Genomic DNA, 14,376 nt, shown 5'->3' on the forward strand with positions numbered 1-14,376 from the left:
GAGAGTTCAATCCCACCCTCAGCCATCTCTGTGTGGATGTTCTCCCCGTGCATGCAAGGGTTTTCTCCGGGTACTCCGGTTTCCTCCCACATTCCTATAACATGCTAGGTTAATTGGCGATTCCAAATTGTCCATAGGTATGAATGTGAGTGTGAATGGTTGTTTGTCTATATGTGCCCTGTGATTGGCTGGCCACCAGTCCAGGGTGTACCCCGCCTCTCGCCCGAAGACAGCTGAGATAGGCTCTAGCACCCCGCGACCCTCGTGAGGACAAGCAGTAGAAAATGAATGAATGAATGAATATTAGGTGTCTGAGGGCAAATAGAGCATAGCTCTTCAGTAAGTCTTAGGCAAGCTTTTATTTATAGCGTGGCAGCAAAACAGATTAGTATGTCTAGCCCATTTAGCATGTCCGCCTTCCTTACCCCACCTCCTCCACATGACCAAGACCAAAGGTAAGTAAGGTAAGTACCCCCGTTTTCATAGTGTGCATAATGACTTCTTTGGAGCTTTTTTATGCTAAAACAGGCTGATCATTAAGTAAGACATCAGTTATATATACAGTAAAGTCTCGTTATATCGATATTGTCGGGAGTCAGAAAAAATATCGATATAACCGGACTGTCGATATATCCGATCCTGCGCCGAACTGCATTAAAAGTGGGCAATAATGCACTCGACATTGTTCTATACTATAGAACAATGTCGAGCAGCTTAAATCAATCTTTGCTTAAGGATTTCAATACCAAAAAAGAACACGGCGAACGGCTGCTTCCAGTCAACTTTATTTTTCACACTTCCACCACCAGAGCACAGCACACACACCGATTCCCACACTTCCTGGTTCACAGGTCATGCTCAACCCGCCCCACATAGCTGGCCAAACACATGCCTGCAACAGAAGAACCAACTGCGTTCGTGGTTTCTCTCGTGTGTATAGAATCTATACACACGAGAGAAACCATGAACGCCAGCATGTACATATGAAAAACAGTGATTATTGCAAGCGATAAAAAGATATCTGAATACAACACAATTAAATACATGTATTTGTACGCATGTGTCTTCGTTGGAATAGGTGTGTATGCTATGTCAGTTGGTTCTTCTGTTGCAGGCATGTGTTTGGCCAGCTATGTGGGGCGGGTTGAGCATGACCTGTGAACCAGGAAGTGCGGGAATCGGTGTGTGTGCTGTGCTCTGGTGGTGGAAGTGTGAAAAATAAAGTTGACTGGAAGCAGCCGTTCGCCGTGTTCTTTTTTGGTATTGAAATCCTTAAGCAAAGATTGATTTAAGCTGCTCGACATTGTTCTATACTATAGAACAATGTCGAGTGCATTATTGCCCACTTTTAATGCAGTTCGGCGCAGGATCGGATATATCGACATTCCGGTTATATCGATATAACGAGACTTTACTGTAACAGTTTTAAATCACATGTTACATTTAGCGCTTGGTTGTTGATTTACGTGATGTGTTAATTTGCTGTGGATGTGTTGTGTTTCCATTTTGTATGTCATTCTGTTTTAATGCTAACTATATACAGACAACCCCTTCCCCGGGTCAAAAAGTTTGCCCACCCCTGACTTAGACCATTCAAATTTAAATATATGTTTGGCACGGACACAGTCTTAGCATATCAGTCACACGGCCATCTCCAAAATTGTTAACCATTTCATAAAAATGTTCCCAAGCATGTGTAAACCCGTTGTTGTGACTCCCAGTTTTTAAAAGTGGAGATCCTCATTCTCTGGCCAACTACATACCCATCAGCATATTGCTCACAGTGTCCAAGATTGCAGAGAAACTGGTAGCAAAGCAAATAATCAATCATTTAAACACCACACCCCTTGCAGTTGGGCCTCAGAGCCAATTACTCCACCTAGACTGCTACCTGTCGTTTCACAGAAGACATAAAAAGAGCCATGTTAGACCGAGGTGGGGTTTGTCGGTGCCGTGTTCCTGGATCTTGTCAACAAAATAATGTAGTTTTCATTTCTCACCGGATGCCCTTAAGTGGATTGAGTCTTACATCATCGGGCACTTCCAAAGTGTCAGAGTCCAGTTCGTTAAATCAGGATCAAATTTAAGACTGTTGCTGTTTTCACTTTACATTAATGAGCTCCCATCTGTTTGCATTGATGTCTCTGTCCAAATGTATGCTGATGACTCATGGTAGTGATATCTCACAGGTGCTAGAGAAGCTCACTTTCACAGCTTGGTTGACGCAATCCTCCCTGCGGTTAAACACGTCTAAAACAGTAGTAGCAATGTTCTTGAATAAGTCCAACAGTACTTCCAGTGCTGAGTCAGATGTTTTTTTGTGCAAAGACTGCAGATTGTAACAGAATACAAATATCTGGGTGTCATAATTCCATGTCCCAAGAACCTCAGCAACAAGAGGTTTAATGCGGTTTTCGTCCCGGTCACGGAACACTGGACCAGCTCTACACCCTCTCAGGGGTACTGGAGGGTGCATGGAGTTTGCCCAACCAGTCTACGTATGTGTACTTTGTGGACTTGGAAAAGGCATTCGACCGTGTCCCGTGCTCCAGGAGTACGGGATTGGTTCAAGACTTGGTTCCCATTGCCAGCCTGTTTCCGGTGAACGTTGGCCTCCACCAAGGCTGCCCTTTGTCACCGACTCTGTTCATCATTTTCATGGACAGACTTTCGAGGCGCAGCCAAGGCGTTGAGGGAGTCCGGTTCGGGGTCTAAGGATCTCATCTCTGCTATTTGTGGATGATATGGTCCTGATGGCCTCTTCGGACTGTGACCTTCAATGGTGAAGCCTATCACCATTGTTCAAAACAAACTACTCAGTTGGAAATACAGGGTCAAATAGTCAAGTCTATGTTTTATTCATAAAATGATTACCAATTTATCATAATCTCTTTGTGTATAGTTTGAGTTTATTTCCCAAAATTAGAAAGTGGGGTTTCCAGGAGACAGGAAGTAGTTTGTTAGCGCTTGGGAGTGTGACCAATCATAGCAAAGTGGGCGTGCCTGGGGGCGGGCCGGGGGAAGCACAAATCCAAGGAAATACAGGTGGAATAGGTGCAGATTCTGGAAGGTCTAGAACGTTTTCTATGCCGGTTATTGTGTGTAGCTGCTCTATAGTAGTCCACAACTCAATACAAAGGGTTGAAAAATGAGCACAATAGGTCACCTTTGATTATATTGAATATTGAACGTAATTCATTTTATTTCTGCTTATTCCTCATTAGGCTAACAGGAACTATGATGGACCCTATGGCAGCTGACTTTGGGCAAGACTGAGTAAACCCTGGACTGGTCGCCAGCCAATCACAGATGGTTTTGGTTTAACTCTGCATATTCATATAATAGCAAATTGAAGGGGAGAGTTAAACAATCATAATAAAGTAGTGTCCAAAGTACAAAAATGCATACAGTCAATGATAAAGCTTCATTTTCAGAGAAAATGATCAGGGGATCAACTAAGTTAACTTGTTTTACCCAAACAAGCGCATTTATTTATCTTTCTGTGACCTTTATTTACCCTTGCAAACACAAAACATGTAAATGATGAAACACAGAGACACAGGTCACTACAAAAATGGATGCCCAGTGCAGGAGGTATCTAATTCATGACTATTTCAAACATCACATCACTGTTACCTGCAGGTGCAACGTGGAGCGATATCATGCACTGATATCGATATCAACCCTCTGGATGTCACTTCAGTCGCAATTTTCACTACTAGTTCATGGGAAGCTAAATAGCTAGACAACCAGCGTGGTTGTTGCTATAACTGAAGAAAACTACGCCCTTTAGCGTTTGAGAAAAACCAGTCACAAGCTCAGCCCTCATCCCTAATCTGATAAATATTCACGTCACTGCAAAGCTAATCCAAGATAATATTTGAAGAGTTTTCAAAAAAGGTAATAAAAATTACTTTCAATGGTAATTAATTACTTTAGCGAAGGACGAATGCTGTTACTAAGTCAATACTTTTCTTGTCAATAGTAACTATAAATAATTACTTATTGAAAGTAATTTTCCCAACACTCCTATAAAAAGGACTACATATATGGCATAGCTGAAGTGGGAGAAATAACACAAACACAGAAAACAAAAAAAGTACTACAAATATGACCACCCAATGCCATGCTTAAGTGGCAGAAAATAAGACAGTAATAGCCAGAGCCCACTGTACACAAATGTACTATAGATGAACCACAGATGCTGAAATTACATGTTACAAAGTCACACAACAGCCAGGGTGAGATGTACAAAAAAATACTACAAATATGGCTGCCTAATGCCAAGCTGAAGTGGCAGAAAATGACACAATAGTAGCCAGAGCCCACTATACAGAAATGGACTATATATATATATCAACCACAGAAAATCACACAAGCCGCAGGGAGAGATGTACAAAAGAACTACAAATATGGCCGCCCAATGCCAAACTGAAGTGGCAGAAAATGACCCAAGAGCAGCCAGAGCCCACCAACAATGACATTTGTTCATGTCCTAATCTCCTTAGCTGTCATTATAAAAATAGTAAAAGTATTAATTATATGGTCATTTATTTATAATTAACAATAACATACACATAATAATATCATATTAATAAAATAATATTTTGAAAAGATTTAAAAACAAAATTAACACTTAACCAACACTCCAATGCTCAAGAGCCACATTTTGCTTTAAACCTAGCAGACGGGAAAGACCACTTGCAGAGGAGCTCATTGTATGTACTATACTTTGTAAATGGAAAAAAAAGCCAGCATATAGTAAATTAATGAACGGAACTCAACTCAAAAGTTCATATATTAAAAGCTCACCTAAGCAAGCTCAAGTGTAAAAGAACTGCTCATGCAGATTTCAGTGGAAACATTTACAGTTAGGCTCACCTATGCATCAATATTTGTCTTTCTACTGTAAAACGGTTACAAATGTGTGTCAAAAGACCTCTTCTGTTCCCAGCAAACTGTAAGATGCATTTGTAGCATCAAATGTTAATGTATATGACTCGTACCATCCTACCAGCATCCTTTCATTGATGTGTGCTTGCCCTGTATTGACATGTAATGTCTTGTTTAATCTCCTTTGCTTAAAGGGGACCTATTATGCTTTTCCCACTTTTTTGACCTATAAATGTAGTTAGAATGTTGTATTCTCCTGTTAAACCATGCCACAGTTTCGGATAATGAGTTTTGCGCATTTGGAAGTCAGCCCTGAAAGAAGTTTGGGATGGCTGTGAAAGCTTGGTTCCAGAGAGTTTTGTGTAACCCTGAGTTTCATCAATGCGGTCCAGACTTCCTTATATGGGCTGCAGATGGTTTGCTATGTATCCGGAAGTCCTCGGGAGCACTTTGGAGTGTGACCAGTCACAGCTGAGTGGGTATGCCTGGAGGCAGGCCGTGCGTGGGTCGAATAAATTAAATAGACTGTTTGGGTCGGAAGCAGGAAATCCATGGAAACACTGCACAAAGAGGTGCAGAATCTGGAATATCTATCTATTATGCTCATGGTAATGGTTTTCTTTTATAGTATTTGAACATTCATACAAGTTACAATGAAATACTTAACTTCCACTATTCATTAGTTCCCCAGTAATTACTGCATTTTCCAGACTGTAAGTCACACTTTTTTTCATAGGTTGGCTGTTCCTGCGACTTATACTCCAGAGCAACTTATAAATGAAAACAGTGTTTACGTTACATAAAGACTGGACACTTTTCTGTTTCTGTTTATTTTTTGTTTCGCTGAATAACTATTGTGTTTGCATATCTTACACTTATTCAGCCTGTTCTCTATTCTTTCATTGTTACAACTTGCCTTCCTAGAGGACATAGTTTTGGTTTTTGTCTGTTTTTGTAGCTTATAAAATAAATTACCCACAAAAATGCGACTTATACCCCAGTGTAATTTAATTTAATTTAATTTAAGTCGCTCTGGAGTGGTCGCACAAGGCCAAAAATGCATAATTAGGTCGAAAAAAACATACTTGTGCGACTACTACTAAATAAATTAAATTAAATTAAATTAAATTAAATTAAATTAAATTAAATTAAATTAAATTAAATTAAATTAAATTAAATTAAATTAAATTAAATTAAATTAAATTAAATTAAATTAAATTAAATTAAATTAAATTAAATTAAATTAAATTAAATTAAATTAAATTAAATTAAATTAAATTTTCCCACTGAGGGACGAATAAAGGCATATCTTAATCTGGCATATTTTATAGTCCAGAAAATACAGTATATACTTTAGTCATTAGTTCCTCATTAGGTCTTCATTAGTTCCTCAGTAACTACCGTATATGTGTACCTTATTGTACAGTTACACTGAATATTTCAAATTTAAAAAGTTCTCACTGCCTCTCTGGCAGCAGCAAGCTAGCTTGGTTTTCTTCCCAACAGGCTAAGTACAAGTGGCTATCACGTTTATGGGGTACAAGCTAACTTACCAACCTTGCTCTCTTGTTATCGTTATAACACTTAAGGCTTGTCTTGAAAACACTACGCTGTGTCTAAGCAGTTCAACATAAAGGCATAGTGTGTCCAACTTTAAGATAGTGATGCTATCACAGGGGTCTCCAACAGTGACTGTATCTTGTATGCTAGCAGTACCTCACCAGTTGAAGTTCACCACAGATTACCGTATTTTCCGGACTATAAGTCACACTTCTTTTCATAGGTTGGCTGTTCCTGTGACTTATACTCCAGAGCGACTTATAAATGAAAAAACTGGACATCTTTTCTGTTCATGTTTATTTTTTGTGTAGCTGAATAAGCATTGTGTTAGCATATCTTACACCTATTCAGCCTGTTCTCTATTCTTTTATTGTTAGAACTTGCTTTCCAAGAGGACGTAATGTCTGTTTTGGTCAAGTAAAATGCGACTTATACTCCAGTGCGACTTATGTATGTTTTTTTCTACCTAATTATGCATTTTTGGCCTTGTGCGACTTATACTCCGGAGCGACTTATAGTCCAGAAAATACGGTATTTGCTTCACCTCTTTGGATTTTAAGTGTTTTGCTCAAACATGACATGGCAATACATGGCTGTATTTCATGACAAATGAGCAGACCGAGTGAAGATTTATTTAAATGATGTCACAAAACACAAATAGCTTAATTCTCCTTCCTTTTTGTCAAAGTGGCTTTAATAGTGCTGCAAGTTGGATATACCTGTGATTCTCTATTTATAATCCTTATACATTCTTATATTCATGCTTATATTCTACAACAAAAATATTGAAATTGTATTTTAATTTTCTTAATGTGTTATTTTGAAGTAAACAATATATTGTTGAACAATTAATTTCCCATGTATTCGTATTCTAAAGCAGACATCAAATTAAATTTGCGGTTGTGTCAAATAGTACAAAATGCTGTACTTTTGTACTAGTCACATAGTACTATTGGACTAAATAGGTCAGGTAACAAAAGAAGGCTCAACATTTTAGACTTGATGGAGTGGACATTGAAAGAGTGAATGAAAATAAATTGGTGGGGGGTCATAAAAGATGAAGAGATGAGTTGGAAACCTCACATTAAAAATATATAACATAAATTGGAAATAAATATCGCAATACCGAATAAAGCTAAATTTGATTTGGAACATAAATCACTCCATACTCTCTACTGCTCTCTGGTATTATCATATCTAACTTACTGTGTAGAAATATCTATAAAAGTACATTTCACTCACCAACAGTGCAGCAGAAAAGGTCATTTAGGATAATCCATAATTTAAGAAACAAAATTTTTGTCCATTTTAGTTTAAGAAGTAGTGTCCAGCCTACAACATTCTACATGGTGCTTGTGTGTTGCATCTCACCTTCTTCAGGCTGTAACCCGCATGGAAGATGATGGGCGGCAGCAGGATGTTGAAGAAGACCTCTGGGTCAAAGGTAACCTTCAAGAGCGCATTGGGGAGGAGAGGGGGGTCTTAGCGGTACAAGAGGAAACAAGTCTTTTGCAGACGAGGCCTCACCTTTCGCAGCATGTCGTTCTGCTCCACGTTGTTGATGTCGCCAGAGTCAATTTCCCCCTTGAGGGTGTACTCAAAGAACTTGCCGCTGACGTTGAGCAGCAGGCTGCTGGCGGGCCCAGTCGTCAGGGAGCAGCTGGGGGGGTTTCTGCTGTGGTAGCTGGTGGCGGGGATGCCGTAACGCAGGACCACGCCCACCAGCAGACCTACGAGATGTTGCATTCAGTCATACATGAAGGATGGTGCAAGGAAGAACACAGAGCCATACAACAGGGGTGTCCAAAGTGTGGCACTTGTAGCTTGTCTTTTATTGGCCCTTGGCGGACTCAAAAACTAAAAACTAAACATTGAGAAAAGTTAAAATGTTAATAATAACACTTCAAATGTTAATAATAACACTTCTTAGGATTCCCATTCTAGGTTGGTTTTAGCCTGTTTACAAAATAAAAAATATGAAAATGGACGTCAAGCCCTTGATTGTTTGGACACACCTGCTATCCAACATACTGTGTTTTTCTCAGGACTGCAATCTAGAGCCTGACCAACCGATTATGACATCCCACAGATTGATCAATATCGGTGAAAATGTAGCCGATATATGGCGACATCGGGGCTGTACGGCGACCAAGTGGTTAGCGCGCAAACCACACAGCTAGGAGACCAGAGTTTGATTCCACCCTCGGCTATCTCTGTGTGGAATTTGCATATTCTCCCCGTGCATGCGTGGGTTTTCTCCGGGTACTCCGGTTTCCTCCCACATTCTAAAAACATGCTAGGTTAATTAGCGACTCAAAATTGTCCATAGGTATGAATGTGAGTGTGAATGGTTGTTTGTCTATATGTGCCCTGGCGACCAGTCCAGGGTGTACCCCGCCTCTCACCCGAATAAAGCTGGGATAGGCTCCAGCACCACCCGCGACCCTCGTGAGAATAAGCGATAGAAAATGAATGAATGAATATAGCGACATCCAACTTTTTTTTTGCTGCGTCACGATTCAGTGGCTCCCTTTCTGTGTCTCTCTCGGTCTGCCTGCTCCCTGTCCTCAGCCCCTCTCCCCACACACACTGCAGCGCAATCACGCTGCCGCTGTCTCACTCTGCAGTAGAAAGAGAATATCACTAAAACGTGAAAAGATAAGATGCAACTGTTAATTCACACGTGCAATGTCACAGAGGAGTGGGCTTCCTTGGGGGCGTGGATGTAGGCTTGATAGGCAGTCCCCACAGCTCTGCTGCACACCGTTTACGGTTGTTAGCTATGGCTCTTAGAAAATCTTTGAGGCAAGCTCAGCTAGAAGTGTTTGGAGCTTGTGAAAAATATTTTCATCTGTCAACGCCATTTCACACGGGACTGTTTTGGTGTACATCAATGAGAAATATCTGCAAAACTGTTGCTGACATCAGAAGCTTCAGAGTTTTTTCGAACACCGACTCACTGTGATGTCACAAGGAGCCAAGCTTCCTTATATGGGCATGCGCTGTAAGCCAGATACGCTCTAGGATTGCCTTCGTCACACCTCTGCTGCGCTCCGTTTGCAGTTGTCAGCTAAGGCTCTCTGGAAATCTTTCTAGGAGGCAAGCTCAGGTAGAAGTGGTTGGAGTTGGTGATTCCCAACAACAGAAAAATAGCCTGTCAAAAGCATTTCACACTGGACTCTTGTTGTGAACATATACGTGAAATATCTGCCAAACTCTGTGATCTCGCTATGAAAGGACACACTATGCCTGCACTCAGTAGACACGGACCTACGTTACCACTCTTTGACTTCATACACGGTAAGTCAGTGATCTCTCGCCTGTAGGCCATGAGCTACGAATAGCTCCTAACCACTTTTCAATTAGCTCTCCAAAGGCTTTATTCATTCATTATCAACTCCTATGCCCACATAATTAGAAAGTGGGGTTCAGAAGAAGTCTGGAAGTACGGTACTTGGTACTGGGTGCTTGGGAGTGTGACCAATCAGGGGTGGGCATGCTCGGAGGTGGGTCATGGGTGGAATTAATTACAACAGACCTTTTTGGAAATCCAAGGAAATACAGCTGGAATAGGAGCAGAAAGTTTTCTCTGCAAGTTATTGTGTGTAGCTGCTCTATAGGAGTCTGCAACTCAAAACGAAGGGCTGGAAAATGACCATAATAGGTCCCAAACTTTTTACAATATGCGTTCAAAAGAGTAATACATTTACACAACAAAAATGCCTCCTCAAAAAAAAAAACAACAGACCTCGCAATTGTTCAGCATTATTTTGATATCATGTATTAGTTGAAACAGCTGACATTAGCTGTATTATCACGTTCAGCCCAATGCATCCACTTCTTTGTTTTTTAAAATGCTCAAATATGACATCCTTTTTTAGCCCAATTACCAAATGCAGTAAAAGTATAGACAATATTTGATTGGATTGGTAGGGGGTGGAGGCGTTATGTCAGCTGCAACATGTGCAGTGTGCAAGTTAGTAAGAGCTAACGGTACCAGTTAGTAAGAGCTAACGGTACCAGTAATTCAAAGAACACTACTCATTTTTGGCAAGTAAATCACAAGGAGGCATGCCCTTATGTTGACGAATTCAGCTTCCTTATTTTCATTCGGTATTTGTATTTTGGCTATTATAAGAATCAATACTCATTTACAGTATAGTGTATATAGCCCGTGTATATTATCTACTGTACGAGGCGGACGGTAAGCTCCACAGACAGTCGTCCCATTACTTCCATTACTGGATGGAAGAGTTCCTCCATCTGCTTATTAATTAAAAGTAAAGTCTTGTTGTACTCTTCCGTATTAAGACAGCATGCACAGATACCGCACTCCTGCAATAGGAATGAAATTAAACTTCTCATTTTTGTAACCGACATAAAGCACAACTCTTTGGGGGTTTTACCAAAAAGCGACAAAAACAACAAGAACAAAGAAGACAAAAAAGCAAAGTGATGTTTTGTTGGTTAATAAGTGACATTTGTTACTCTCACCTGGATGTTTTGCAAGTGGGACACAAACACACTAAGCACACAAACATGCTAAAGCTTTCACACTACTAGTGTGTGCACAAAGGTATTAGGACCCATACAGGAAGCGAAACATGAAGAGGAGGTGGAGTCAGCTAGAATAACTTCCATCCTTCTAGGAAGACTTATAAGATTTTGCATGGCTGTGGGGATTTTCTTTTGGCCATTGGTGAGGTCCAAAGTCACTGACCACTTCCACACCAAACTCCTCCTAGAAGGCCTTTACAGACCTTGTTTGTGTGCTGGGGACAGACATGAGTCATTTTATACAGTTGGAATGAGAAATAGTTATCATTTGACAAGACTAATGTAATATTATAAAGAAAAATAACTCATTTTGTAGCATAATATTGAATTGAAACATGCTATTTTTAAAGTTATATTCTGCATATTTTCAAAAGGTGTATTGCAACAAGAAAAGTCACAAAGTCGTAATATGATGAGAAAATGTCATTTTAGTCGCACAGAGTTGATATATTAAAGAAAGCTGTAATAATATGAGAAACAAAACAAAATAAAGTTGGAATTTTTGGAGAATTGCTGACGGAAAAACTTATTATAAGAAAATGTACAAGAAAAAAGTTGAAAATTAACAAAACTGACAGAAACATTGGTAATTTATGAGAATAAAGTCAAAATATTAAGAGAAAAAAGTGAATGTTATTAGAAACAAACAAAAGATATAATATATCATAATATTTTTATTATATATAATTTATAATAATATAATAAATAATGTATATATTAATATAATTTATAAAAAATATTATGTTATATATAATATGAATAGAATAATATGGGAATAATATCATATGTTTTTAATCAGTAATTTGAAATATTTGGAAAACTTTTTTTAAAAAGCATATTTAAATGATTTAACTTAACATATTCACATATGTATCCATTCATGCTTCACTATGTGGCCCTCCACTAGAAAAAAGTTTGAATGACATTGCTCCAACACCGTACCATGCCTTACAGTCTTTTGCTACTTTTGCAGCCAAAAAACAACCTCCACAAATAAAAATGGACTCCCATGCAACATCTGGGACATGTTTTTGAACTGTGGCAACACAACTGGAGTATTTTAAAAGGTATGACTAAGGCAAGAATCATGAAATGTGTGCATCTAATGAAAGCCCCACATCAGGGTCAGCCAAGGATAAAGCTGCAGCAGACACAGCACCTTCCAGAAGCAGCCAATGAGGGGCCATTAAAGTGAATTGTGCAAATTAAAGCCAGAAGAGGGAGGAAGAGGAGGAGGAGGAGGAGGAAGGTATGGGGTACAAAACAGAAATGGTGCTTAAAAGGTGAACTCCTCACCGTAGATCATCGCCAGCCCGGTTTCGTGGAGGAAGCGGACCCTCCGGTGCTTGAAGAGCCATATGGTGAGGATGGTGAGGGTGAGCAGCAGGATGAAGGTCAGCAGATTGACGCTGTCTTGGCGGTGACTCTCCTCGGCTTCCTTCTCAGTGGCCAGCTCCTCCAGAGCCTCGTCCTGCGCCTCGCCGGACGCCGCCGCACGATGTGGCATCCAAACCATCAGCGACATCTTCACCACCGACGTCGTCATCCTGGTTAGCATATTCGTCGTCGTCGAGGACGCGGCGCTGCTTCCGCTGCGCTGTCGCAGGGGGTCCATAGCCAGGGGATGCTGCGCACGCACGCCGGCTCTTTACGCCATGTCACCGCGGCAGAGGACGCACAGACATTCCGCCGCTCGGCTCAGCAGCTTAAAGACAGAGAAGGCGGTTTGAGGGGCGGGGCTTGGTGACACTCAGGAGGAGGAGCCAGGCTTGCCAGTATGTAGACACCCCCCGCTGCCAGCCAACTGAGTCAATGTCATGGGGTTCTTTTTTGATGATTTTGCAATCTAGTGCGTGGTTCTCTTCAAAACAGGAAGTGGACTTTGTCTCCTGGAAGAGGAAAAGGCCCTGGTGGTGAAAGGTCATTATTACAGGTTGCAGCCTGTTGACCCAGCACTTCTACAGCAGGGGTGTCCAACCATTTTCCAGTGAGGGCCACATCATGAAATATGAAAGGATGCAACTTTGCCACTTTCATATTTCATCAAATCAAATCAACTTTATTTGTATAGCACTTTTCCTGCAAAGACATGCAACACAAAATGCTTTACAGAATTAAAACAATTTCCACAATTAAAATGAAAAAACAAAGAAACAAAAGAAAGCCCCTCCTTCCCACCCTCCATACTAGACCCACATACACACACAATCACACACAGTAGGGAGACATGGCATGGCACTGAGGATCAAGGAAACACCACCTTTGGGGCCGTCCACACTGGGAGGAGCTGCAGGCCGTGCCATCGGAGGACCAGCACCCGGGCCCCCCGACTCCGACAGACGGGCGGACCCCCACATTAAAGGGAGGAACCCCCAGCCGGCCGGGTCGAAGGGACCCAAGGATGGCACCCCCTCAGCAGACCCGACACAGCCCCCAGTGTGGAGGACCCCCCTGAGGAAACACTGGAGTTAAAAGCTGAAGACTAAGAGCATAAAATAGGACTAAAAAGATAAAAACATAAGAAAAGTTTAAAAATATTAGTTAAAAGCCTGATTAAAAAGGCGCGTCTTTAATCTTTTTAATGTAGCTGAAAAAGCCTATTATTAATTCATTTACACGTCCTCCCTATACCGCTTATCCTTCTAGGGTCACGGGTATGCTGGGGCCTATCCCAGCGAGAGGCGGAGTACACCCTGGACTGGTCACCAGACAATGGCAGGCCATGGGAGGAAATCGGAGTACCCAGAGAAAACCCACGCATGCACGGGGGAAAACGTGCAAACTCCATACAGAGATGTCCAAGTGGAGATTCTAACCTAGGTCTTCCTGATCTTCAAACTGTGTGGCCAACATGCTAACCACTTATTCACCGTGCCGCCACCAGTCCAGGGTGTACCCCGCCTCTGGGATAGGCTCCAGCATACCTATAACCCTAGTGAGGATAAGCGGCATAGAAAATGGACGAATGGATGGATGGAGTTCCAAGGTCAGGGCAACCTGGACTTTCTTGTATATGGGCATGCCCAGGCACGAACAGCGGGTCAGAGGAAGGAGGTTTTTCCCTTCATGTTTCAACAATTGTTGGGACTCACTGTCCAACTGGACCATGCTGGTGTGCCAAATAGTAAATAAAACATTTATGTTATCAGTTGCAAATATTTGGTCCCACTGCTCAAACTGAGGCTACCACAATGACCTGAAACTAGCAGGCGCATGCCTCCACTTACGTCAAACACATTTTAGCTATTACTGTTTTGCTTTTACGACTCTTCTATTGTGACTGGCTTTCCCTGTTGGCGTCCCCCACGCACAAGCACACCAAAGGAGTACATCTGACCTTGACTTGGGGAAAAGACGGCAAAGTTC

The 14,376-nt window shown here is 41.2% G+C and overlaps 1 protein-coding gene across 1 annotated transcript in view; it reads right to left on the reverse strand.

Annotated features, from left to right (window-relative positions):
• The window catches only part of slc9a7 (solute carrier family 9 member 7), a 30,318-nt gene extending 17,441 nt beyond the window's left edge, over positions 1-12,877 (reverse strand). The window contains exons 1-3 of the mRNA XM_078790251.1: positions 12,307-12,877; positions 7,981-8,183; positions 7,825-7,902 (exon numbers count right to left, since the gene is read on the reverse strand). Of these exons, the coding sequence (XP_078646377.1) occupies positions 7,825-7,902; positions 7,981-8,183; positions 12,307-12,625 (600 nt within the window). The 5' untranslated portion in view covers positions 12,626-12,877. The remainder of the gene's footprint in view (positions 1-7,824; positions 7,903-7,980; positions 8,184-12,306) is intronic.
• Between the last annotated feature and the right edge of the window lie 1,499 nt (positions 12,878-14,376).

Source organism: Doryrhamphus excisus, linkage group LG4, assembly GCF_037039965.1.
Source record: "Doryrhamphus excisus strain RoL-2023G ecotype Guam linkage group LG4, RoL_Dexc_Guam_v1.1, whole genome shotgun sequence".
NCBI classification, from domain to species: Eukaryota; Metazoa; Chordata; class Actinopteri; order Syngnathiformes; family Syngnathidae; genus Doryrhamphus; species Doryrhamphus excisus.